This window comes from Sturnus vulgaris, chromosome 4, assembly GCF_052056855.1.
Source record: "Sturnus vulgaris isolate bStuVul1 chromosome 4, bStuVul1.hap1, whole genome shotgun sequence".
Classification (NCBI taxonomy): domain Eukaryota; kingdom Metazoa; phylum Chordata; class Aves; order Passeriformes; family Sturnidae; genus Sturnus; species Sturnus vulgaris.
In genome coordinates, this window is record NC_142246.1 from 46,082,434 (window position 1) to 46,109,952 (window position 27,519).

A 27,519-nucleotide genomic window follows, 5' to 3' on the forward strand; every position below is an offset into this window, starting at 1 on the left:
TTTCCGCAGCATGTTTGTTTCCTGAAAGATTTTACAGGGCACACTTTCCAACTTAGCTTGAAATGCTTTGAAAAAAGGCATCTTGGAACTGGATAAAGCAAATAGTGAAACTCCACTCTTGTAAGGGACTAAGGCGGAGGAAGATGAGCTCGAACAGCAAAGCTTACAGCTCCACACTCAGATCCACATCCCTGCCCAGCAAAGAACTCTGGACATCTAACAGGCAACACAGGGGCTTTGAGTAAGACTAGGCAGTTTCCGTCCCTTCCCAAACATGTAAATATTTAACTATCCAATACAGATTTCCCCTAATGTACTTTAGATTTTATATAATTTAAACAACGATTTAAACACTTAAATCCTTTCCTAAGTAGGAAGCAACCAAACTGTACTCAGAGGTTATTTATCTACCCTCTAGCACATTCATTAAAATTATTTACACCACTGTTGATATTGCAACGACAGGGCAAGTAGATTTACATCTAACTAGAAAAAAAAGGCTTATCAATTCTGTTAGGGAGAGATCTCTCTTTTAGTTTTCTCTGTTTATGTAACAAACACAAATGGGAAATCACAAGTGATGTGGATTTCTTCTTTACCTGACACTTAGAGTAGCATATCTTTTAAGTTATGGATATTAAACAGGGCGGAAAATCTTTGGGTATTGAGCAGGGTACTACTAAGCAGCACAGAACACAACGATGAACTTCATCTTCTCCTGGCAAAGTCAGGACTATTGACTCAAATGATATTGTTTCCACAAAATGAGAACAACACTTCAGTGGGCAAGAAGAATAAGTTTTGTCCATCCAGAAACAATGTTTCTATTTAAGCATGCCTTGAAATTATTTTAAAAACATAGTTTTTAAAAATACTGAGGATAGAAAAAATAAGTAGTGTCTTGCAATCATCCACAGCCATTTGCCTAAAGCAACACAGAAAGAAGATTAATGTTGCAATCTTTAACAATCACACGCAAAAATTCAACCATCCAGCCAAATCATTAGGATATTAAAAAATAATTGAACTTCTTTTGAATTTTGTTCCTGATGTCATACTTTTAAGCTTCATCAACTGCTGAGACAACAAGGAAAAACAAACTCATGGGAGACTGAACATCCCCCTGTTGTCACATGAATCCAGAATCCAGTGAGTTAAACAAAATTTACAAATTCCAAGAGGTTTCCTGTACATCTAGAACCCAATTTCTGTTCTGACCCAAGAGATAATAGTAGAATGTTGCAGCTGGAAGACTTGTTTTTGTAAAACTACTCTGAACTTTCCAGTGATGTCTGAAATATCGTTATGGTAAAACAAAATTAAGGATATCCAGCGTCTCCAACTGCATGAAATACTTTATGAGGCAAGCCACCTACTCATTACTCCCTAGAAATCATGGCTTCTTTGTTAAAATACAAGGGTTAAAACCAGAATAATGAACACTTACAGCATTCCCCTTATGTAGTCATGATGACACCACTTACTTAACCAGGATATTTTGCAGGATTTGGGGGAGATAATATTGCAACTACAGCTGACCAAACCCCATGTTTTTCAAAAATCACATTACTAGCACTTGATTATGACACAAAAGAGATTCTTGGTTTCTGCACTGCTGCAATAAATGCCTGCTGCAGGCAGAATAAGATGACCAGAATGAAGGAAAGTGTCAACCTGACATCTTTCTAAACAAACAGCAAATCATTGTGCTCCTGACCATGCTAGAGAAGGATTTCCTTCTGCATTTCTCACTTCAGCCATGTTACTCTTTTCATCCAGACAACAACCTCCAAAACCACCCTTTCATCCTGCTATTTCCTGTTCAGCTTTCCCTCTGTTTATCATCCCATTTCAGGCTGCACATTTCAAACAGATCCATTATATACCCCAGTCTAAAAGGATGAAAGAGGCGTAGGTAGAGCACTGAGCACCAAAGGTAGGAGAAAAAACAGATTTCTCCTCTGAATCTATGTCCTTGAAGACCTAGAGCTTTCCCATAGACAGTACCCTTTACCACCATCACATCTCCAAATTAAACTTGCCAGGTTAAAACATGCCACCTACTTTTGAAGATCCCATGGTAGGTCCCGGTAGGCCTGGTAGCCTTTCTGCCCACCAATGAAGGCTTGACTAAAATCTGGACTGTGCAGAGAATGGTGCTGGAAAATGCAGGAGTCGCATTGACTGGTGTGACGGGAAGAGAAAGCTGTTGAATGAAGATCCTTCATTGAGGAACGGCTGGCGCAACACCCAGCACCCTGTGGGTTATTGCAAAATGAGGGAACGAACTTCAGAATAAAAACAAACAGAGGTAAGCATGGAGTTGATAAGGAGACTGTAACCTTCCGATCAGCTCCGCATCAAAGAGCTCCCCAGGCAGAGATGGAGTGAGCAGATAAAGCAGCCCAAGCAAGAAGACTCGTTCTTCACTACAGCGAAACAGGAAGCGCATGAGATTTCCCTTTTCCAGCACTCCCTTTCTGTCCAGCTTTTATCTCTATGGCAGGCCTTGTCCTGAGTGGCTGCACCTTCTACCACATGCTCACTGTAAAACTCACAGCAGAGAGGCCCCACACTGTCCGCAACGCTAAGTCACTTATCTTCTGAGAGAGCCAACACAAAAATAAATATGAACATAAATGGCTTGGTCAGCTAAGCCTAATCTACCTCAGTGCTCACTCATCCACAGCTGTCCTGGACTCCCTTGGCATCAGGGACAAGACAACTATAAGTATCTAGCTTCCTAATTACATGTTAGTCATTTAATGGTTGGCATAACCCCGCCTGTGGAAAATGCTTACTCTGTGAAAAGGCCACCAATCTCTTTGGAATTCCCTTCTCCCAGCACAAATGTGATTCTTCAGAGCCATTCTGAAAATGGGAAAAATGGAGATTCACCAGTGAGAAAATGTGCATTTACATTGAAAATCAAAAATCACAAACCAAAAAGTAAAATTACAAGAAAGCAATTCTGTTTTCTGCTGTTTGATGCACTTGCAATTGTGCCAAAAACCTTGAAGCATTTGGTTTTCCTATGAAGTCTCAAGATTTCAGTCATTTTTGTTGGAACATTCACTGTCTTTCAGAAACAGCCTCAGCATAAAGGGAGAAAAAAAAAAAAAAAGACAAAGGGAAAATTTGAGGAAAATTTTACCTAAACATACTAAGTCGTTTTCTGTCTTTCCCCAAAGCTATCCATTCACAGGCATTTCAATGCAATCGCAGGAATGTCTGGGCAGACCATTTTGAGAAAAAGCTGGTCACTATTGAACAAGATCTTCTGTTTCTGTAACACTGATTTCTTCATTTGCTTTGATCAAACCAATTGGGTTTTTTGGCTTCTCTGAGCTCCCTGTGGAAAGGGCATTGACGCAGCTGCCTGCCTTACCAGAGGCTTTACTGACTGACTACACAGGTACTTGTTAAGTACTAATATCCTCCCTGGGCTGTACCTTCCATTCCCCACCACCCACCCTGTTATTTTCTTTTTCAAAATTAGTAAAACTCAAAAAAGATTGTGCACAAAGGATTCCCTGCTCCACCCAGAAACACACACATCCCCACAAGAACTCAAGTACTTGATGGAGTGATGGAGATTCATTACAAACCAATTCAATGCAGGAATCAGGACAATGCCTTAGAATTCCTTCTTGGGGTTTTATTCCTCTTTTTTTTTTCCCCTGATTTTATGTTTGTTGTTTTTGTTTTTGTTTTCTTTTTTATGCTGGAAAAAAGTGGCCCTTGAAGTGCTTACCCTGTGAGATGCGGAGAATTCTCCCTGATGTGTGCAGAAGTTCAGTGGCAAACTCTGACCACCTGATCAGGTAAAATCGTATTACTGGAGAAGTAGGTTTTAGCAAATAGCTAGATATTGAGACATCATTAGCCTGAAATCTTGAGCCCTAAAACAAGAATGAAAAACATTCATTAGAATTGCAAATGTTCTCAGGAGGAAGTGCCAGAGAAAAGGAATTGGACAACAGATGAATGAACTTCTGATAACTATCAGATCACATTAGGGACAGACTATTTCTATTGTTACTCCAGAGTAACAATAATGATAATAACATCATTATAACAATTCATTATTCGTTATTTGTTCATTATAACAATAATGAATAACAAAGATATTCCTAAAAAATTGTTTCATTTTCTTACAATCAATAATATTTGGCAACCTGCATAATAAAACTTTAAGCTGGTTGCCTTTGTTTGCAAATTAATTAAACATGAAAATGAACTGTACTGCAAAATGGTGTGAAATAAGGAAATGCACTTGTTTCTTTCAGATGATGCAAAATCAATTTACACATACCTGTGCCCCAGAAACAATGGTACATACAGACCAAGAAAAGACAATAATTAACAAATAATTTTCCTCACAATAAATTATCAAGTTATAAATTGCTTGGTATTAGGGTGTCATTCAGTAAGCTGGGCAATTAGTAACCGTTTTTGTTTAATACTAGGGAAGGAGTACGGAAACTAGCTATCAAAGTGTGGGGTGGAAATCCAAGAATGTGGGTGCACAGGATTTTGTGAATGAAAGTGTAAAAAGGTGTAATGACCATTCTCTCCATTTAACCCTGCAAAGTCAGCCCAGCCGGTCAGACAGACTGCTTGCCTAAGAATAGTAATAACAGACTACCTGGGTTTGTGTTTGCATACTTACACAGGCTCACGGGCTCTAGAGACAAAGAACACCTTTAGAGAAGACCACCAGACAGTCCTGTAGTAATAACATCTTTGGAATTCACAAGCAAAGATGTTTTGCATAACTGTCTACCAGTTACACAAGCCAGGCCATGAATTTCAGACCAAAGACAGCAATCAATCATTACTTTTAAACTGAGAAGTGAGTGTTCCTGTCAGTGATGTTTAACAGAACTGACAGAAACTCTGTTAAACCGCCTGAATGTTAAACAATCTGAATTAAAGCTGCTCTGAGCAGAGGGTTTGACAAGATGACCTCTGTACATCTCTTGCAATCTAAATTATTCTGTGATTCTCTGTGAGCATCTGACAAGATCAAACTGGTACACTGCAAGGAAATCCTTCCCTTTGACAAATCCACTCCTTTTTTCATCAGCGCACCCAGGACAGCTCAATTATGGCTTCAGGCCTCCCCCTCCTGAAAAACACAAAAACATCTTGCATTTGGCCTTCATAAATCATCAGAAGTTCTAGACAAGCTGGATTTGATTATACTTTTTAATTTCAGCTATGGACATGCTACACAACTTTACTCTTTTGACCAAAAAAGGTCACCAGTTTATTATCCCATGCTTTCTTATGCTACATGAAATGCCAGCCATGGCTTTTAATAATTGATGGCAGTTAATAACTGATAAGCAGAAAAACAAAAGCAGAAAATCCATTAAAAATAGAATTATTCTCCAGAAATGTAAAGGCTGTGAGAGAGGCCAGGGTCTTTATCTTGAGCCTTGAAAAGTCACTTAGGGCAAGATTTTATTATATGCCCATGTGGCTTTGAGATAGTGAATGCGGGGAGACTCTGGGATGCTACAGCAATGGCCTCAAGCCCTGAAGTGTGCTAGATACTGCCCTGGTTGATTTCCAGACAGTCTCTCTTTCCAGGCCTTTGTAACAGAAACTGCTACACCCGTCTGAGGTGCAGCCAGGGAGGCCAGCCCAGAATACTAGCAACGCCCTTCAAGAACAGAAGTCCCTCAGTGCCAGAGTCATTAAAAAAGAATTCATAGCCCGACACCCTGTTTGAGGCAAAAAGGTGGCACACGTGTGCCTGTCCTCTAAAGCTGCTCAGACAGAGATGCTGCTTGGTGCAGTGAAACAGGCCAGCCTGCATTTTCTTCTGTCAGGCTGACAACCCACTCTCTACATCCAGTGCATCAATCCTCCTCTCCTTGTTAAGGTGCACAGCATCTCCAAAGAGACAGAAAATCTTCACATGACTTAGACCAGGCCTATAAAGAAACAGGGCACTTTAAAATACAAATAAATCTTTTACAGGCACAGCTCCAATTGAACAAAGGAAGAGCAGTATTGTTTCACACGTCTGAAGTGCTAGAGAGACTTACTGGGAGCATTTAGACAGAGCTCTGCAGATGGCAGCACATGCAAAACAAGGCTTTTCCTACATCTCTACATCTCCAGAAAACGGGCAGCTTGGATTTGATCTCACATTATTTGTTAGCAGCTAAGTTTCCTCGTAGAAGCCAAACAGAGTCTGACATGCCTTCTGCCACAGATATTACCTGTTCGAGTTTACTCTGCAGCAGCATCCAAGAGTCTACATGGCATTCTTGTCAGTGGTCACCTGATTTATCATACACTGCATTAGCCTTCAAGGCTTCATAGACCAAATTTGACATAATGAAAGTCATGTCCAAGACTCTCCATCCTGCAGCTATTTTGACTCTAGCTGTATTTTCAGCCACAGTTCAGAAGATCAGTCACTCTGATAGAAACATGCAGAGTACCAAATGAGGATCCCACTTGGTTCACCACCTTCCTGTGAGACTTTCTGTCTGAGCTCTCTCTCGGGTAACTTGCTTTCTACTTTGGTGGCACAGAATAGATAGTTTTCCATGCTCTGCTGTTTCCATTGATTATTCAAAGGCAACAGTGCCAGGCAAGTTTGGGACAACAGCACTGTTATGGCATCTAAGGGTCAAGCACGAAAAGGACCTGATGTCAGGCTTCTTCAGGCTGGCTACCAGAGCACTCGACTGTCACAGACACAGCTGAGGGATGCAGCTCACCTGAGACAGTACCCACTCCTTAGCCATGGCCACGTGCCTTTCCCTGAAGCTGCTAAGGCAACTGGGGAGAACAGAATCACAGAGCAGCTGAGGCAGAAAGGGAACTCTGGAGATCATCTAGCCCAAAATCTCTGCTCAAAACAAGCATCTCTGCATGACAGTGCTGAGGATCATATCTAATTGTGTGTTGAGTATCTCCAAAGATGGAGACTCCATAACTTCTCCTGACAACCTCGTTCAAAGTTCAAGTACTCTCACAAGTTTTTTTTTACGTTTTCATCACACTCTAGCATAGGAGACTATTTCCTAGCACAGTTCCTCCATGTAGTCTGTCCACTGGGGAAGGAATGTTACCATCAAGAGCTCTCTTTGGTAGGCAGGTCATCTGCTGGTCTGGAGAACAGTGCCGGACTGTCTAAGTCACAGCTCCAAAGACTGCAGGTGATCCCAAGAGCCTGGTGAAGGTCAGAGATGTGTGACAATTGTTGTTTGTTTGTACTGATTTGCAAAGAACAATCTGTGGTTAAAACAATCTCTGGATGCCAGGCTGATGGCAAGTCCTTCAGCAAGGAGCATCCCAGTGGCACAACTGGAAGGTGGAAAGCATAGGCACAGAAGGGACAAACATCACATAGCAAGCACTCCAATTTACTGCAGGGACGAAGGAATTCAGTAGTTAATCAAGTGAATTGGAGATATGCTCTGTATTTCTCAGACCTATGCATGCTTATATAAAAGAAAGAGTTGCATTTTTTGGGTGACAAAAATCTCTTTTTCTCTTTCTTAATTGAAACACCTGAGAAAAAGCCACAAACAATGAATGGCAAACAAAATATTCTTCAAAGGAAGTGTGATTTAAGAAAGTGTTCAATTAGAAATAAAATTAAAGCAGATTAACTGCCATTTGCTCCATTTGCTTCTAAAGTCTTCTAACCAGATGAGTTTTGAAAAGCTTTCTTTGCAGCAGGAATAGATCAGGCACCTGCTGGGTCTGATATACTGACAGCTTTGTTTTATAGAAGGATGCTCTTTAGCCACATATACAAAATATCGTAAGAATTATTCTTCTCTTCAGTTCTTCACTTCAAGCCCTTTGACAGAAACTCTACCCACATAGCCAAATACAACCACAACAGCTGAGTGTATCTTTGGGTCATGGCACAGTTAGCAACGTAACTGAATCCTCATAAATGCTTAAAGTGTTACATACACAACACAGGCTCTGTCAGAAAATCAGCACAAAGCTGTTTTCTAAGCCATAAAAGACATTTGTTAAAATTATGTCCTTTAGGAAGTCTAACACTCCCTCACTTGCGCTGGACCCAGTAAAGTGTGACAAAAGAGCTACTCTTCTCTCAAACAAGTAGCCACCTTCCCATGTATAGCCAACATGGCATGTCCTGTAATACTGCAATGAAGCTGTTGCGCTCCTTTTTATCCTCTTAAATAACCTCAAATTCCAAGTTCATCCTGCTGGCTGTTAGGTATTATAGACCAGGATCAATGAATTCCAGCATGCTTCATTCATCAAAAGCTTACCCTTCCAGCTCAGAATATGGTACAATTTGTAGCATTTCCCATTATGACAGGAAAAGGACAAGAAGAAATCTGATCAGTGTCTTCAATCGACAAGAATTATCAGGAATTGTCAATATGGGAGACCAAAGTACGCCACTGCAAACCTCTCTATCCTATCAAGTTCTCAAAATTACTGCTGCTCTGCTATCTTATTTGCAAGAAGGCTGACAAGCTCAGAAAACTAACCCATGATGCCAAAAAATACCTGACCACGTGCGTTTCCAGTCTACTCTTCCACAAGACAAAGCTCTGGCTTTGTTCTTGCAGATAAGCAGACAAAACCTGCTCAGTCCTTGCTCTCACAGCCATACTCTACTGTATTTAACATACTTAGCGGGGAGAGAGGGATGCCAAGCTTTCTGATGGGAGAAACCTGAAACTCACACAGTGCTGCAGAGACCTGTGAGGCTTTAAGCAGCTGCAGCCTCCCCAGATTTTGCAAGAAAACTCTGTAGCATCTCTGCACCTTCAAGGCAGCAGGAACACAGTGCCTTGTCCTCCAGCTCCTCTCTAGTGAGTTGAAGCAGAGCACCACCGGCCGCCAAGGGCATAAGGCTCTTGTACAATCCAATTCACCCTCTAGTGGATGACACAGGACCTGTCTACCTGCATATAAATTTGGGTAACTGCAGGCCAGATGGGTAAATTCTGTCCTAGTCTGGATGACATTTTGCTCATCTAACAGCTTCTAACAATCAAAAAAACAGATGATTAAGAGAACATAAAAGCCAGCACATAAATCCATGGTATAGGATCTGTGTAACTTTCTAAAAGAGGAGTCCCCAACTTAGAGTTGATTACTGTGATGCAGGAAATTATTAAGTACATGAAACAGAAGGTAAATTTAACAGATTTTATTAAATTTACATATAAATTACATTCCTGTGTGTCATGCATGATTTATAGTTAGATATATCCCATTCTGCCTTGAGTGAAGATGTTAATTCCTCTAAAAACACAGATGAGAGAAACTGCAGCTTGTAGCTTCACAAATGAAGGTGAAATTGCAGCTTAAAATAAATACAAGTCTGCTAGACCACTTAAACCAAACAAAAAGTTTTGGCTTCAGGTTTCCTTAATTTCCCTCATAAAAAGCCAGATAAGGTTGATATCAGTGTAGTTTTGCCAGAAGTAAGGGATCGAGGCCCATCGTGTCCAACCACATGAATACTCCCTTGGATGAAGTCTATTCTTACAAATGCTCTTCTTGATAGTCACCATTTGGTGCTTAGCATTACCAAGAGGCCTCAGAGCATGTGAATTACATTGCTTCCAAGAAGAAACATGAACAGAAATTTTCAGATGCTGTAAGGAGAATCTCCAGAAGGTAGTCCAAAATAAAGGCTTCCAAAACATACACCAAGTAGATACCAGGTCCTCTTCATCCCCACTTCTCCTGGCTGCACTGTGCTGGCACTCAGCAATAAGGGAGATCAGGTTCTGTATCTCTACACGTAGACCCTCAGAAATGGCAGTTCCTTAAACGAATGACAAGTTGATTTTTTGTTTGCACCACTTTGTAGAATGAGATTTACTGCAGCCCTTGAGACTGAGCTAAATGCTTAAGGCTTTCTGATATAGTACCCAAAAGAAGCAAATTGCAAAGTTCACAGTTCAAAATGAATTTTTTGGACATCTACTTATCTGTTTCAGGGAATCAATGAGAAAGTTGGTATTTACCACTCTAAAAATGTGAAGTGTGGACGTTGCAATGAAATCCATGAGATGGGGAAGCCATTATGCCCTTTGAAAACCCAAGCCTAAAGTGCTTTGAGACCTGAAAATCCAGAGTATTTTTAAATTATATTTATGAAGAAAACTATAAAATTTTATTCACCGTCCTGGCAAGACAATTGCAACAACCAAGAAAAAAAATTCATATATATTTGTCATATATCCGTTTTAAGCTTCCTCTAATAAGGAATAAATATCAAAGACATGTTCATCTGAAGATGCTGAAACGAAACTTGTTGGGCTCAGACCTATGGAACCAGTCTGACAGTGTTTATTCCCTATGTAGAAATTAAACCACTAAGTTTGTTTCTGAAGCTCACAACATACCACAAGAAAAGTTCCTGGAGGGAAAAAAAAAATCAAGTGCCTGGTATACACAAGTATAGAACACACAACAGCTGCAGACCTTCTGTGGGCTTCCAACTGTTCCAGTACCTCTGGCGAGGCTCTAGAAAAGCATTGTTCTCTGGACTGACAAACAGACCACAGGACACGTAATAAAAATACTTTTGTTATCACTGCTCTGGAAGGGTTGCTGCTCTGTTTGGCAGCGAGCTGCACAGTCCAGAGGGAATCCCGGAACTCCCATTGACTTTGCCAGCTGACTAGTGGTCAATTTGAACAACACTGATCCCGAGACTATAACCACTGAAGGCCTGTTTCCCCCGGCCCTTCTAACTAAGAGCATACTGAAAGCCTGCTGTTTGCCTTTTCTAGCCTGGCAGAAGGTTCTGCTTGCTTTCCGTGCTGGACCAGCCCTGAGTCTTGGCAGTGGGGACAGTATCTCCTCTCCCGAGCTCTTTCTCTTCTGACCACAGAGGGAGAAGAGAGCAGTTGAGCGCCTCATTATCCAGCAATTAAGTCCACATCACTTGCTGTTGTTGGGATCAGGATCCACATGAAATGTTGGAAAGCTTGCAGACACACCAAAGAGAGCATCTCCACCAAGAATAAGTGTGTTCTGCTATGGGATTCTAGAAAGCATTGGATATCTACCTGGCTGACAGAAACACGGGCTCCTGAAAACATGATGCCAGAGAGAATATGAGGTTTGCGTGGCTGAGATCATATGAGTCAGCTACAGTCTAGCAATGCAACACCTGCAATTCTTACTTCCTGTGAGAAGAGAGACATATGTGCATAAGATTTCTGGGTCTGTCAGAAGTTCTGTCCTGCTCTGAAAGAGAGGGGCATTTCCACTGTAATGCAAAAAGTTTTTGAGGGTTTTTTTTACAGGATACAGCTAAAGATGCACATATAAAACTATAAAGACTTGAGAACAGCATTCACAAGAATAAGAATTTTGAGAAGTTTTTTCTGACTATGGTCATACTAAGATTGTTACATTTGTCCATCCTGCACAAAAGGCAAAGGACTTTTATTCAGACAAATACAGTCTGGGAAGATAAAAACGGAAATTAATTCAGCCAAATATTGTCCTATGACAACAAACTGGTATGAACATAAAGTGATTTTTGGTCTTAAGTCCAGCAAATGGCAAATTTTCCCCTGGCAAATGTTGTGGTAGATTGTTCATATGAAGCGATAAGCGGGCATATGTTCACTTGTTCAAAGAAGGTGGACAGAAGCTGGAGGTTTCCTCTAATTTCTTTCTCAGGCAAGGAAAACTTCTCTATTCACTTAAGTAATAGTTCAATGTGATATTAGGAACCAGCACTTCTCTAAGACATCTTCCATTCTTCATTACGCTCACTGGAATTATGCGGGAGAAAGCTCAAGAATTCAGAAGTGCAGCAGCCTTGGAGTCAGGGCCTGGACAGTAGCTTGTCTATGGACAGATAGGGCCTTGTGGGCACACAGCAAATGGATGGGCCAGGTTTCAGTTACAGCTTGTCTTGGATGCTGGTAGATGATTGTTTGGGCTCAAACATTTTGCTTGGGGATAAAGGCTGGGGCCAAGACATGTGGCCATGGAGAAAAAAGGGTCAATATATCACATATAGACAAAGGCAGTTTTCCCTCTGACAGACTACTTCCTGAACAAACAAATATCACATGGATCAAGTCCATTCCTGTCTGGCTATAGGCCGAACCAATTTCAAGTCCTACACTGTCTCAAGCTTACAGATACTTTATACATGACCACAAGCTAAGCCAGCAGCTGTTTAGAGGGTGACCACAGAGCAGGATGTGTCAGAGGAATAGCTGTACACAGCCCCCAAAACTTAACTTGCTCCAGGTTTCAGATGCCCGTTTTGGAGTGGATCCAGTTTCGATAGTAAGTCACTCGTGTGTATACTCCTGGTTTATTTGGCTTGCCACATTCATCTCCCCAGCTCACTATTCCCACAAGATACCAGATTCCTCTGGAATTCGCATGCACCAGTGGCCCACCAGAGTCACCCTAAGGAGAAAAATGCCAACAGACAAAAAAAGTAAGCAGAGTTTATTCAGGGAATCATGAACTCACTCATGAACTCAAATTCTCAAATTCTTCTGTTACATTTGACAGGTATTTTTCTGTAGATCTCAGCTATAATTCAAGTTTAACACAGTTTACTGACAAGACAGAAGCTCACAGTCTATATCTAATTCAGTCTCTGCCAGTCCACACCCTCACATCTGCATTCTCTCACTTGTGCATTGTATATAAACCTCATGCAAACTGAAGTGCAGACTCCAGAGCATGAGCCTTGAAGCTCTTTGTTTGCATCTATCAGTATATTGAAACTCATAAACTTAGGATTGTCCAAAGTACATTTTTTTTCTAGAAAACATCACCTTTCACCCCACCTATTTCCTTTTTACTACTACTGATAAAGAGACTTACCTGGCAAGCATCCACCTGCCCCTCCAAGTATCCAGCACACAACATTCCAGGTGTTATCGCTCCACCGTACACTTGCCTCCTGTTACAAACCTCAGTACTTATAATTCTCACTTCCGCTTGTCGAAGCTGATTAACACTATAACCTAGAAGTATAAGTGGCATTAGAATTTGCAGACAGGGTAAGCAACATTAAAAACTCAGAGATTAGGAGAAGCCAAATTTTCCTGACACTTTTCTGCCATCACAGGCAATTAAGGGAGCCATCCTGAAAATGTTGCAGGATAAAGAAAGTTCCCCCCCTCCAAAGTCCTTCACTTGTTTCCAAGCATAACTCCTATCCATCTTTCATCATCACCAGATACTCTTTAGCATAATGGAGAAACGGATTTTTGTACATATTTCAATGCTGCATTCACCTGTAGGCTACATGGTATATCCTTGCTATTACTTGCTAAACAAAGACCCATTTGGTTAACTGCAGCACAGCTTTGGGCAATCACTACACAATCCCAAGGGTCTCCCATGATGCACAACCCATACAGTTCAGTGGGTCTCACAAGCAGATTTATAGTCCCATCCTCTCTAACTCAATGACACAGACTAATTTGAAAGAAGCTCAGTCAAACCACTGGATGAGGCCTCATTTATGACCAAAGAAAGAATAACTGATGAAAATCGTCATGGTGCATCTACAAAAAATCTGTATAGCAAAAGAACTCATGCCAGAGCTAAACCCAGAGGAACTGGAAAACAGAATGTATTCAACTAGTGCTGTGTGTGCAGCAACTAAGAAAAGCTGCTCTTAAATCCTGCAAGACTAACCTTCAAGGTCTTCCCATCATTTCCAATCCACTGACCAAGACAGAAAAACAAGCAGCAAACTAAGTCCAAAGGTATCTCATTGGGACATGCACCTATTAAACACCAAGTCCAAGGAACTCAAAATAAACAAAAAAACCAAAAAACTAACATCAGTCTTCTCAGGCACATGTGTGACAGGGCACAGGGAGGCAAGAGACACCCACCATCATTCTCCAAAGCTCCCCAGCCAGTGACAAAACAGGAAGTGTTGTCTGGGAAAATGTGAGATGCTTCAGGAAGGCAGACACTGTGCACGTCACTTGTGAACTCAATAGCAGAGGCAAGTTCCACAACAGCCACATCATATTCATGATCAAGGAGAAAGTCACCATATCTCTCATGAACAATAATTCTCCGGACAAATTTTTTCTGTTTTGGAGGTCTCAGCAGAATTCCAAAGCTGGCAGTCCACCTCCAAGGATCTCTTACTCTGTAAGATGTTTGAGGTTATGCCAGAGCCACACAAAACAACATCCCTAAGGGAACTTAGGTCTCCATTTAAGCATCAAAAAGCAATGCGACCAGATTTGCCAAAGGGGAAGAATCAAACTTCATTATCTTTCAGCAGATAGAGATATTAGAGGGCACAAAAGGTCAAAGCACCAAAGAATCCTAAGGCCTGTAGGATCAGAGAGGTGCTGATGACTTACCCTCTAAAGCAGTGGGCTGCAGTCACCAGCCAGGTGTTACTGATGATTGATGCACCACAGCGATGGGTCCCATCAAGCTGAATACTTGCCTGCCATGGCCATTCTCCCTCCCGTGCACGCTGCCCACCAGTTATTCTTTCCACTCCTGTGAAGGAGAATGCCTGTCTTCGTATTCCACAGCCTGTCAAAGAAAAGGCAACACTGCTTTAGCTGATTGAAGGCCCTCATGGCTGCAGGCATAGGTGTAACAGGGCAGGAGTCTCTGTCAAGAGACAGCCTTCACCCAAAGCAGGGAAACCAAGTGCCATGGTCACAAGTGTCTCAGGATAGATGCAGGGTAAACGAAGAAGTTTGGTAGAGGAGTCAGTACTTTTTCATTAAGCTAGTTTTCAGGCACACAAGCCCATATGAACATGGGACCTGAAGGCTGTGTATCTGAGACACTGAAAAAAGGGATTTTGTCAGGTCACCTCCAGATTAGCCTTGGCAGCAGCAAGAAAAAAATAGTGTCCTCTTCCCAACAATTTACTTACAGCCACTGTGCCAAGAATCAGGTATTACCCAGCCGAATAAAAGTTAGATTCAAACCAGTTAATTCTCAGAGGCCATTTGAAGATGGAAAGCTAACATGTAAAGTCTTCAAGAGCATGCAGTGGACTGATAGAGTGCCCTGGGAGGGTACTTATGCTGTCTCCCAGTTTCCAGAGGAACTCTAAGACCTCAAGGGGGAGCGCAACAGGAGTGAGAACCTGCCACTCTCCAGGTGGTGCTTCTGCCTTGCTCTGACTCTGGACAGCTCTTCTCCCTCTCCCACCCTTTGGCCTTTCCTTAATTTTAGCTCAAATCTGACAGACATCTATTGTAAAACCTTTCTTGAAGGAGAAGGAGGGAAAGTGTTTTTTCAAGGATTCCAGCAAGAATCATGGCCCACAGCAAAACTGTAGTCCTTCTGCAAACTTGTTAACAGCAGCTTGCTACATGCCCCTATTTCCAACAATCAACATCAAAGTAAGTGCTTCCCACCACCAAGCCAGAATGCTTGATTCTACTAATGTGTAGAGCCAGCAAGACTGCAAGGAAATTAGCTGAAGTCTTCCCTAGCTCATGCACTGTCTACTGCTCTAAAATCTGCAACAAATTCTATTTTCAATTTGTATCATAAAAGTATAAGAATTATGTAAGCACAGAACCACCTGCACAATGCCTCTGGATCTTTACTATAAAGCATTTGTACTTACAGTTGTTTAAAAGGTTATCTCCCTTTTCCTTGTTCAGCTCTGGAATGAAAAGCAAAGACCACAGTAACTTTATCTCATACACTACATGATCTAGCCCAGACTCTCTCCCCGTACCCAGGAAACACAAATTAAATGGCTTGCATTGCTGCCTGGAGTGACACTATAAGACGAGTAATTTGTTCTGTTGGAGAAGCTCAGTTAAGCTTCTGCTCCTCACTGAAAGGCCACAGAATGCACCTTCCTTGCCTTAGCTCAGAGCTAACAAAAGCAGCAGATGACTGCAAGCGGGTCCAAGTTACATCTACATGTACGACTTGCACAGCTACCAGCAAATGCCTACAGATCTTTGTTCAGGTTTAATACGGTAAGGTGATCAAATGAGTCTTCACAAATCTTCAGTGTTGGGCCTGACTGAACGTAAACTGCAACATTTCTAATTTCTTTCCTACAAAAACCCCTCTGTCAGTCTCATGGCAATCCACAAGAGATTCATGTGAGAGGATTACTGCCCAGGGATCCTCAGGATCTTGTTATGCACACTTGCTACAGCAATCTGTCAAATAACAAAGGAAATTGCAGAGGGTAGAAAAAGGAACCATGTCAGCCCTGCATTTTTAATAGCTTTAGGACTCCATATTTCAGTGCCTGGTGACAAAGATTCTTGTTAAAATTACTGTGTGTCTTAAAGTAGGTTGTGAACCTATGGCCACAAAGTTGGGCCTTTTTTGATGAATTGAAGGGGACTATCTCATTCAACCCAACTAGGTTACACAGGGAAAGCATCTGATGCATAAAGAGCTCACACTTATAAATCAGTGACAATATGTTTTCATTCTTTCCATGCTTCATCCATTTTCCAACTTCCCAGGCTGTCAGCCTAACAGAAAATTTTGAGAAGGCAAAAAAAGAAAACAAGAATAGCCCATATTTGCATACTAAGGTGAAACTCATTACACTAAGAACAGCAAAGTGTGAGGAACAAATTCCAAGCTGAAAACATAAACCTAAGCCACTTGCCTGTGAGTCTAACAGTAGACTGGTCAACATTCAGGTATGTTGAGGTTGCTTTTAGCCTTCTGAGTAACACACGGTTGACTTGATCCCAGGTTGTTGCTTCACTGTCAGCAGAGGGAAATTTAAATACCAGAACAACAGATGCAAGCACTCCAACAGGATCTGGGCTACAAACCAACAAAAAAAAAAGGTGTCGTTCTCTCTGCCTACCAATGTTCCTGGTTCTGCTTTCTATTGACTGCCTTCTTTATATGAGAATAGGTCTAGTCTATACAGATGTCCAGAACAAATAGCATGGCTGTGCTAAAATAAAGGAAGATGATGACATGTCAGCAGGCGGCAAAAACTTCTTGCTATGACAGTGATCAGAAGGAATTTTCTGGGAACAGTTGTAAGCAGTAGAGCTGAGAAACAAAGAAGGGATCACTCCCTTTCGCCTCCACACAGGTCCTTATCAGTAGGACACAAATGACAGAGGGAACACTACAGCAAATTAAAACACTTCAACAGATATCCAACAGGCCATTCCTAAGAGCCATTCAAAAGATCTAGTTATAATAGAAATTAAAAAGGTCTTTTGGCATTTTTTTCCATTTAGGTCACTTGTCCATTTATTGACCAGTCAGATCCTTCGTGTTTAGATACAACATTCTCAATAGTTTGAGATCACTTAATGACATTATAAGATATTGGGACCAATACCTTAAATTAACCATATAAAGGAAAACTAACTGAAGTTTTGAGGGAAAGAGAGCAGAGATGCAGCTAAGCTGCCCCAGTGCCTAGTTGTACAAAGTATCTGTAGTGAAAACAAGTTTGGAAGAGATCAACCTAAAAGGTGTAAAGAAGTCACTTGGACTCTAGCTCCCAAGCTCTGCAATTTCTCTTGATGTATACTGTGGGAGGCTTGTGGAAGAAGCCAGCATCAGGAAATTATGTAGAAGACTTTAAGAAATTAACCACTCCATCTAGAGACAGGTAAAGACAAAAAATCCCTGAAGTGCTGTGAAGGACATTTGTGGGAAGTTTGGCATCTTTTGCTATCTAGGGGAGAATATTCCACAACAGAATTGAGCCTTATAGAAATACAACTCCAAAATAAAGTAACATGGACGAGAGGGAAGCAATGGCTCTTACCACTGAGAATGGCATATAATTACTGAAGGGGAAAACGTTAAATCTCACACAGAACCCTCTACTACATCCATGTCTATGTTCCCTCATCTATATCCATCTATCTCACAGTGGAATCATTTATTGCTTCGGGCCTTTTCACAGAAGGAGAATAGTCACCTCCACTATTATACACAATGCAGAGAGGTAAGCACCAGCTCGAGCTTACACAGGAAGAAATATGTGTGAAAAAAAGATTATTCTGCATCTCTCAGGCTGTTAACTAGTAGTGAAAATGGGGATCACCCAATAATCCAGTTTCTGTATCACAGTCACAAACAACAGGTGTACAGGTAATCAGTCTGAAGAAGTATAAGGCCAAACTTCTCTTCCTTGATGCCCTCCAAGGGTAACTGAGTCTTCAGTGTTGTGAGCACTGGAGGACAGCAACAACCAGACAAGGCTTAGTCACCCTGCTGGTGTAACCCAAGCAAAAGCAACCAGGTAGGTCAACAGGTAGGAAGAAAAGGTATTTAGTACATCCCTGCTTATTACTGGCCTTCACATTACTTACCTTAGACTGACCACGTGAGACCTGATGTATCTTTTACTTAGAAAGGAACCCCTGAATACTTCAGATACCTATTAAAAGAAAAGAGTATGTTAAAATATACCTGCAATAAGTACATCCTTTTACAATGTAACAGTCTCATGAGCCTCTGAAATATGAAAATGCATATAGATCTCCACCTCTACACCAAAACTACCACAAATTTCCATTAGAGGATGTAGGTACAAAATAAATAGCTGAGTTGGCTGATTCCACTGTCCATTCTGCTCTGTGGTGGCCAGTTCCACCACAGGGCTTCTGGAACAGATAGTACTTGCACTTACCATCTGTATGTGCAAAGTCAACCATGCATCTTTAACCCACAACAGCAAGGTGTGAAAGGTAAGGCCAGCCATGTAGGCATGAGGCACAATCACCTCTGACTCTATTTTCAATCGCACATTTGCAGAACTCTTCACCACAGGTCAGGTGTAACCAGAGAAACTTTTCGTTTACCATGGTTTCAATATCTTCACTTAGGTTCCTGAACTCATCTGTAGTCTGCCTTTCATACTGAGGATTGTAGTCGACATTGGTGATTAGGAAAGATGCATTGTAATACCTGTCTTGATCTACAGAGGAGAAAAAGAAGGAAAGGTAGCTGATCATCTTTAGCACAATTCAAAGTTGCACAGTATCTCACAGGACATGGCACAAGCAAGGGTCCCTGGCCCTGGCAGTAATCCTATTACCTATGAAATTACAGCTTTAGCAGCACTTTGGGAAAAGGCAGTTCTGGACCATCCTGTTGCCAGATGGACCATCTAGGGGCTCATTTATTCAAGGAGCTCCAAATTACACTCACTACAACATTTCCCTGGGGTCCATCTTTTTGTCGGCCTGAGGTGAGCACAGCTCGAGACAAAGGAGCCCTTCTAACTCAGACACAGCCACTCCTCTCCAGCTGCACTCTGGCACGTCCCTGTCCCTCTGAGAGGCACGTCAGGCAGAACTGTTTGCATCCATTCAGTCGCTGGGTTAATTTTAAAATCTGATTCCCGAGTGTATGGCAGATAGGGGCCCTGTAACACAGAGCTGGCAAAAAGCAGAGCTGAGCTGTAGCTCTGCCACTGCTCCTTCTGGTGTCCCAGTGCAAGCCACAGTCTCATCGACTCTTGGTAAGCTGAGATGGCCACATGATTAATTCCATTCCAGCAGGAAAGTATTTCAAAAAACTCACACTGGTATCTCCGAGACTGGGAATGGAATGACTCAGCTTCATTCATGAGGCAAGTGACTGGGAATGGAATTGTCTTCAAGTCATGAGCCAAGACAGTTGGACTTGGTGATCTTCACGATATTTTCCAACTTCAATGACTCTATGATCTGCTACTGAAACTGGGCTCTTGGCAACCAGAACTGAGTCCTGAGCTCTGAAAAGCCTAAAGCTCTACCCTCTCTTTCTGGAATATTGTCAGCTAGAGGGGCCAGGTTGAGTTTCTGCAAAAACCCCATTCAAGACTAAGCTTACTATGCATAGCCTGAGTACTAGACACACCTCTGGCTTATACAGAAGACTGTTATCCTTTGGTCAGTCAGTGGAGACACTGGATACCAGTGGAAACACCAGGGCAAGAAACAAAAGAGGGTTAGAACTGAAATCCCTGCTTCAAGTAAAGTGCATTTCGAGTATTCTAACAGGTTTTCAGATCAATCTAGTTCTCAAATAGCATTTAAAATCTTCTCATGTGATTTTTACACCAGGGGCAAATTGCTTGCCTAAATCATCAGGCTGGACCACAGTAGCAAGTGAAACACAACAGATTCCTGAAAGTTTGTAACAACAAGATAGCAGGGCACTCACTTACCGTGGCACAAAAGAAATGTAATCAAGCCAATGATGAGGGCTAAGCCAACTATCACTGACACAACAATGATTGCGATCTTCCATGGCTCTATGCGCCTTATTGCTCTGTCCATCTGGATCACTACCTGTATTGAAGAAAACAATACGGAGAAATTCAACTCTAGTACAAAGACAATAGTTCATCCAGGGTCGAATCATATCTGGCACAGCTTAGCTCAGCTGAAAAATCCCACAGAATGAGGTAGGTTGGGAAGGATCTCTGGACTCTGAGGGTCTCTGTTTTAAACCAAGCCCCATTAAAGTAGGTTACCCCAGGCCTTGTCCAGTCAAGTTTTTAGTATCTCCAAGTAGAAAGATAACTCGGCCTCTCAATATCTGTGGTCCACTCACTCCTCATCCTCATAGCAAAAGCTTTTCCTTTATATTTACTTAGAATTTCCTGTGTTCTAACTTGCCTCTGTTGCCTCACATATACCCGAAGACAAAGTTGTGCAGATATTGCTAGGAGAGACAATTTCACTTCAAGAAATATTACACAGATTTCAGGTGCAGCTGACTGCCCATACAGGCACTTAAATTGAATATAAATATAATAATTCATGACTGATGAAATAACTTCTGCCCCAAATATACTCTAGGCAACCAGAGATGCCACATAGTACAGAGCTTTGGTTATATTTAGTTGGCATGAGTAGTAACATTTATTGAATCTCTACAGGGTTTGGGACTTACTGCTCCAAAGCCACCCATATATTGAAAGCAACCACATCCTGTCTCCTGCCAGACAATCTATAGAGAAAGAGGTACTTGAGTGTAAATGTAACATGGCAACAAGACCCAATAGTAACTCTCTGAAATCCAAGAGCAGATGGTTGAGTAAAATGGTTGAGAACTTGACTCACACATGAACAAAGGCACAGAAGATTCTTTCCTCCACTTACATTCTCCAGTGCAGCATTAAGCAACAGAACACCAGGAAAACTACTCATTTTGCAAAACCTTAAGCATAATTATTAAAGATCCCCAGTAATACCACAGCACACCATGTGGTAATTGTCATGCCACATATTGAGTCTCTGCAACATGGTCTGCATTAGTACATGGTATCAGAAAAAGATCTGAGATAATCTCAAATATACTGGAGTGACAAATGGCAGCAGCCAGTCCTCAGAAGGAGGACTGCCTGGCTACTCACCATGCTACTTTACAACCTCTGATCCATGCTTTTATTGCTGTGAACCAGACATACTAAACTTTGTTTACCCCTTTTCAGGCTTATGGCACAGCCATCTCTGAGCAAAATCTAAGAGGATGTAGGCAGGAAGAGGAAGAAAGGCAGACAGAGAAAATAAGTGTTTGCAGGTTTTCTGACCACAAGGTAGAAAAGAAGAAAACACAGTGAAAGCAGAGCAGGTTACCAGCAGTGGCTCCATCTCAGGAAATGAGCTGAGTGGGCAGATAAGCAGTAAAAGTGAGGGTCTGGTGCACAAATCCAAGACAGCAAAAGGCAATGAAGTGGTGAGAGAGGTGGATGGTGTTATACCCTCTGCTCTGATGGGAAGAAAAACCAAGTGAAGCCACAAGCAAGAAGCAGCAAGAAAAATAAACAGGACAGACAGACAGCACTACAGAGGGAGCAGATGAGAGATTTGCAGACAGCAAGGGTGTATTCAGCAAGAGACAGGGAAGTTGGAAGGAACTTAGCTTAATCTCCTCATATAAAATCTTGGTTTTGGCTAGTGAGAGTGCTAGCCAAATGGGCAATTTTTTTTACTCATTTAAACAGGTGGCATACTGGAAAGAAAATGTTAAAATAGAGGAGCTTCAGCCAGCATCACAACTGCAGGAAGTCACAAGCAGCATGTTAGTGTTACCAAAATATATGGGACAGGTGACAAACATCAAGTCTTCTGCTTCAAAGTCACATGCTATGGAGGAGCCCAGCACCTCTCCTTCTGTTGTTCCTACTTTCTGCTGTGAGAGTTCTGCTCTCACAATGCAAAGCTCAAGTTTTCCCCCACCAGACTGGCTCAGTTTCCTGATGTCAAGGCTGTAGGGCAGTTGATAGGAGTCTGAAAACCCAGGATGGCCAAGATTACTTCTTTGTAAACTGCAAGTTGCAATAAGCACATAAATAACACCCACTAGAACTCAACTGGCTCCACTGAGCCTTGAATTCTCATCATCTAGACCTGTATACACTATCCATCAGCTTTGAGGGTTTAGCAGAAAAAGAGATTCAGATAAAAACCTAAAACCAGTGGAATAGTCCTGCCTCCGTTTCTTCTATACACTGCAGCCTTCCATGGAACAATCCCATACCCATCTCATAACCTCTCCCAGTCCCTGGGAATTGTAACATATCCATGGGAAATCAATTATTACCCTTGAGGGCAAGCCTCTTGGCTGATCAGAACAGTCCACTATGGAAACATGCTTCTGCCCCTCCTTAGTAGTCACATCTCATGCTTGAAAGAGGCAGCTTTTGCATCTCACTTTGCTCTCCTCACTGGAGAGATTTTGCTTCCAGCCTGAGTGAGGCCCTCCTATCCATCTCAATCAGACTGGTTCCCTGTCCTGCAGCTATCCCCACTCCAATGGGCCTCCACCTAAATGGCAATTAGAGCACCATCCCTCCATTGCTCTCTGCACAGAGAACACACAGCACAGCCCTGGAAGTGTATGGCTGACTCTGCAGATATTGAGGCAAGGTTATGATCTCGGATCATAACTGCTGCATTTTGTGAACTGTATCCAGACAGATTTCATCAAAACATGGCCTTATGCCAAAGCTACAAAGTTTAAGATTAAAAAAACTGAGCATCTCCTTGCCTGTGAGACTCATGCTTTCACAGGCAGCACTGTCCTTCCAGCCATCTGTCTCTATTTCCCTTTTGTGCAAATACCAGCTACAGCCACAAACACTGGCAGCACAGACCCCCTTCTCCAACATTTCAGAACTGCTCATTCTTCACAGGTCACACAGACTTGCAAAGGGAAACAGAAACCTTAGGAAGTGCTGCAGTGCTGAGGGAAATGGAAACGTGGGAGATAAGGAATAAAAACCTATGCCACTTCTGATACTGATTTCTCTTAAATTTTTTTTTTAAGAAAGAAGTTAAAGCATTCATATCATAGAATCATATAATGGTTTGGGTTGGAATGGACTCATAAAAATCATCTAGTTCCAACACTCTTGCCATAGGCAGAGACACCTTGCACTTGGCAAGGTTGCTCAGAGCCCCACCCAATGTGGCCTTCAACACTTCTAGCCAGGGATGGGGCATCCACAATTTTCTGGGAAACCTGTTCAGGTGCCTCATCACTTTCACACTGAAGAATTTCTTCACAGTGTCTTCCAGAAGCCTCCTCTTCTCCAGGCTGAACAGGCACAGTCTGTCTTCACAGGAGAGTTGTTCCAGCCCTCTGATTATCTTCACAACCCTTCTCTGGCCATGCTCCAAAAGGTCTGTGTCCTTATGTTGGGCTTGTCCACAGCTGGATGAGTACTCCAGTACTCTGCAAGAGCAGAGTAGAATCACCTCCTTCAAACTGCTGGCCACAATTCTTTTGATGCAGCCCAGGTCATGGTTGGCTTTCTGGGCTGTGCGTGCACGTTGCTGGATCATGTTGAATTTCTCATCCACCAACACCACGGAGGTGTCAACCAACATCCACATACAGGTAATCAATTTGTAATAGGATATACAAATTAAAGTGGAAATACCTCTTCAAAACCAAAAGAGTTTCCTCCCTTTAGCAGGATGTTTTTGACCTCCATCTTGCTAAGTAACAGAATAGGAAAAAACCCCAAAACTTTTGCAATGGAAGAACCAAGACTCATCAACTTCCACAGTGTTACCAGTATCCTTCAAGTGTAATGTCTATGTTGGGGACCCAGCTCAGCAGCCCCTAAGTTTTGTTGGTTTGAGTTTTTTCCCCTACTTTATTCTATTTCCTATTTATCTCACAACTAGATATGCCAAGCTCTGCTGAGACAGAGGCTAGGATGGATTCTGAAAGACAGTTCAGGTTACATCCACTCAATGCTTTCATTATCCATAAACATTACAACTCCAACCAGCTCTTCACTCCCCTAGCCTTTTTTGCTATGGTGCCATGGAAGGCAGGACTGTTGTGCTCTAACAGAATAACCACCTTGACAGAGATTCCTGTGCTTAGGACATACAGCTTCACAATTATATAATTTAGTGGCAGGTAGACCCCCCTGTTTAGGAATTAGACATGGTCTTCTCCACACTCTAGTAACCAAATTCTGCTCCAACTAGCAACACTCAGTGGCCAAAGAAACACTGATCCTCTGCAGTGCTGATGAAAGCCTTCCAACATTGATCCATCCTTTCTTTGTTCTTGTGGCAAAGAGACATTGCTTAATAGACTGGCATTCTCCTCAAAAGACCCTGAATAACACAGCTGTCTGTGTGATGCTTTCTAGTGCCTGGTGTTTTGTTCAGCCTCATATTTCTTATTTCCTTATATCACAGGCTTTGACTTTTTTACTGCCCAAACTCCAGTAAGCTGCAAATTAACTCTTAGCAGGGCTGACAGGGGAATTCAGTTAACACCAATGCATTCAGCCTCTAGCATGAATGAGATAACTTTCACAGGAGCAAACCCTAACAAGAGATCAGACTCAGACTCCACTGAGAGATCTTAAAGACCAAGTTCTCTGCTCTTAAAACCACCTCCTCATGGTCTCTATCTGGCAGCTTTCAGTCTGCAGTGACTTAGTGAGAAATTTCAAATCCAAAATCCTTTAGTTCAGTAGAGACCTGGTTATCTTGCAATACTATCGGGGAACATCAAATCTCCTCCAGCAATCTGTGTACTCATTTAAAATATGCATCATTCCCAAGGGGCCCAAGATAACCCATGGAGAAAGCAGCATCTATCCAGTTAATATCACAGCTAATTTGAGTTGAGAAGAGCAAACTGTTAAATCTCCTAGTTTACACACGTTGTCTCTGAGACAAAGAGTGTGATCACTAAAAAGTTATCCTGTACTGAAAAAAAAATCCAAATTAATTATTTTGAAAATAGATATGTTTTCATATAATTAAAATGTACTAAAGTTATGCTTAGAAAGAGATATATTAAATCAAACCTTGATACAAGATATTTTAATAAGTGAAATACAGCAAGAAATAAAGCTCTATTAATAGTTACTGGCATATTATGAAGAGTTAAACTGCAATTTTGCAGAGCTAAAATTGGTCTTCCTTTTGAAACCAATGAGAAAGCACATAGGATTTCAGGTTGGACTTCTGATCAGCCCCAACTGAATTCTTTACCTTTGAATTTGGAACATTTACCCAAAAGTGAAAGACAAGCACAATACACAGGTGACAAGCTGGTTTCCTTCTCTCATCCTGTACGAAACTCCCTAAAAGGTTACTATATTCATTCACAAGTGATGCAAGTTCAGCTCCCACGTCTGCCTGACAGGGTTTGATTCACTATACTGAGATTATCCATTTCTTCTGGTTGAGTTACTGTGTGTTATCAAAAGCCTCAGCAAGATCAATACCAGCAAACTGATCAGAAAACATCTGTTCAGACAAGAAAAGAAAGTGCAACTTTATCATGTGGCCCTGGTCATTGACCTGCTGGATAACCAGGGAACAGCTACCCTGTTCTGCTTTACAGATCTGGCCTTAATATTTTTTGAATTCTTGAGCTAAGACCTGATAGCATCCCATACTAGATTTGCTTTTAGATTACTCCAAATCATGTTTTTTCATACCAGCTCTCTGCTGCTGTCTTCCTATAATGCATTAATTATAACATTTTTTATTATTATACCCCTGGAAACTGATAATCCAGTATTCTCTGAAGACCCAGTGGCAGAGTTAGAGTGGCACATCTGATGAGGAGGGTCTCTCCACATTTATAGCCATGACCTGTTTTCCCAGTTGATGGATTCAGGTACATGCCTACAATCACTCTTCCTAGAAATAGGACCTTTCACAAGACAACTAAACAGACTAATCTGCTGGCCTGGTGAGTGTGATTTGAAAATCCAGACTAGGTCCCTGGAGCAATCTACCTTGGAAGGGTGGTTGGGAATGGCAGCAAATGAGATGCATCTGGCTTAGTCCAGGAGGCCTATAGAAAAAGCACAGGGCCACAAAGGAAGACTTGCTAATTTCACTCCCACCTTTACCACAAATAACCACACCAACCTAGCACTTCTGTGCTTTTGTGGCATACTCAGAACACACACTTCTAAAAGAATGGGACAACAACCTCAGCTACTTCGAGAACTAAAGCAGAAGCAGCTAGTTCCTGCCTAAGTAGTGCCAGACCCTTGTTTGAATGAGATTAGTTACCTACCAGCCTCAATTACTCAATGTTTGATATCTCCTAAAGTATTCTGATACAATGAAAGACTTCCAAAGATTGAAGGGATCTGCTGAGGGAAATGAAGTGTGCGTTTTTCTATGCGTCATACTGAATCAGCTTGATCTCCCCACACCCTTGAACAGCCCACAAAAACAGTAGGTGCTGCATGCCACCCCTCTGCAGTCAGATAAAGCATCAGTAATGTACTTGCCACTTACTAATTGAGCTCCTCCCCTTAACCATCCATTTTTACCAAGATCTTGCTACTTCCCCAGAGCACACTCCAGCTGGGTAAAGACAACTGCTCGAAACACAGCTCTTATCATTTGCTTCAAGATTCAAGGACAGCATTCAGTCTTTGGGCTGTCTTAACTCAGAGCTTCACAGAAGCCATATCCATGATGCCAAAATGCTGTTCATACAGGTTTCCCTGGTTATCCAATCACCTCTGCAATCAGCACAAAAGGTTTGCTGTTCCTTACTCTTTCATCCATTTTGCACACAACTGTTTGGAAGTTTTGAGCTCTTTAATCTATGGGATAGAGGTAGCCTCTCATACCACTACAATTGTCTGTGGGAAGTAACTTTAATGCCAAAGACTGAGATATCCTTTATCACTTATTTGTCTTTCTACAGCTGACTGCCACAGCCAACATCTTGAGAAAGACTCTCATGTTCTGAAACAAGTTTTAGTAGAAGTAGGAGGACTACTCACTACATAAAGACTTACAGTCTGCATGAACACTGAGAGGCCATCTCAGTGTAAAGAAAATGTTAAGTACATGGGCACTGCAATCAGTTTAGGATAAATTTCTGTAACTTTTACCTCTCAGATTTCCCCTTCCAGCTGTGTTGGTCATAGATAAGTATCTTGTTCTATTAGTTTGGCAGTCACAGATGATAGCAATAGATCTTTGCTTTCCAGCCCTCAAAAATAGCTCTGCCTGCCGCCTTTTGTCCTTTGATTTCTTGAAATCTACTTCAAAAGCAAGACACCACACAAGCAGTTATAGTCTC

The 27,519-nt window shown here is 41.8% G+C and overlaps 2 protein-coding genes across 3 annotated transcripts in view; both read right to left on the reverse strand.

The window, feature by feature from the left end:
* The window catches only part of LOC106862848 (transmembrane protease serine 11E-like), a 44,379-nt gene extending 37,736 nt beyond the window's left edge, over positions 1-6,643 (reverse strand). For both annotated transcript variants that reach the window (XR_015803241.1, XM_014892071.2), the window contains exons 1-3: positions 3,755-6,643; positions 2,802-2,871; positions 2,065-2,258 (exon numbers count right to left, since the gene is read on the reverse strand). Coding sequence is in view for 1 of the 2 variants with exons in the window: in XM_014892071.2 (XP_014747557.2) it covers positions 2,065-2,258; positions 2,802-2,870 (263 nt within the window). In the remaining variant the exon portion in view is untranslated. The remainder of the gene's footprint in view (positions 1-2,064; positions 2,259-2,801; positions 2,872-3,754) is intronic.
* Positions 6,644-9,207: 2,564 nt separating this feature from the next.
* Positions 9,208-27,519, reverse strand: part of LOC106862843 (transmembrane protease serine 11E-like) — a 45,535-nt gene continuing 27,223 nt past the window's right edge. The window contains exons 7-15 of the mRNA XM_088163795.1: positions 20,141-20,264; positions 18,789-18,904; positions 18,297-18,364; positions 16,613-16,776; positions 15,596-15,634; positions 14,358-14,538; positions 13,872-14,137; positions 12,847-12,989; positions 9,208-12,420 (exon numbers count right to left, since the gene is read on the reverse strand). Of these exons, the coding sequence (XP_088019921.1) occupies positions 12,259-12,420; positions 12,847-12,989; positions 13,872-14,137; positions 14,358-14,538; positions 15,596-15,634; positions 16,613-16,776; positions 18,297-18,364; positions 18,789-18,904; positions 20,141-20,264 (1,263 nt within the window). The 3' untranslated portion in view covers positions 9,208-12,258. The remainder of the gene's footprint in view (positions 12,421-12,846; positions 12,990-13,871; positions 14,138-14,357; positions 14,539-15,595; positions 15,635-16,612; positions 16,777-18,296; positions 18,365-18,788; positions 18,905-20,140; positions 20,265-27,519) is intronic.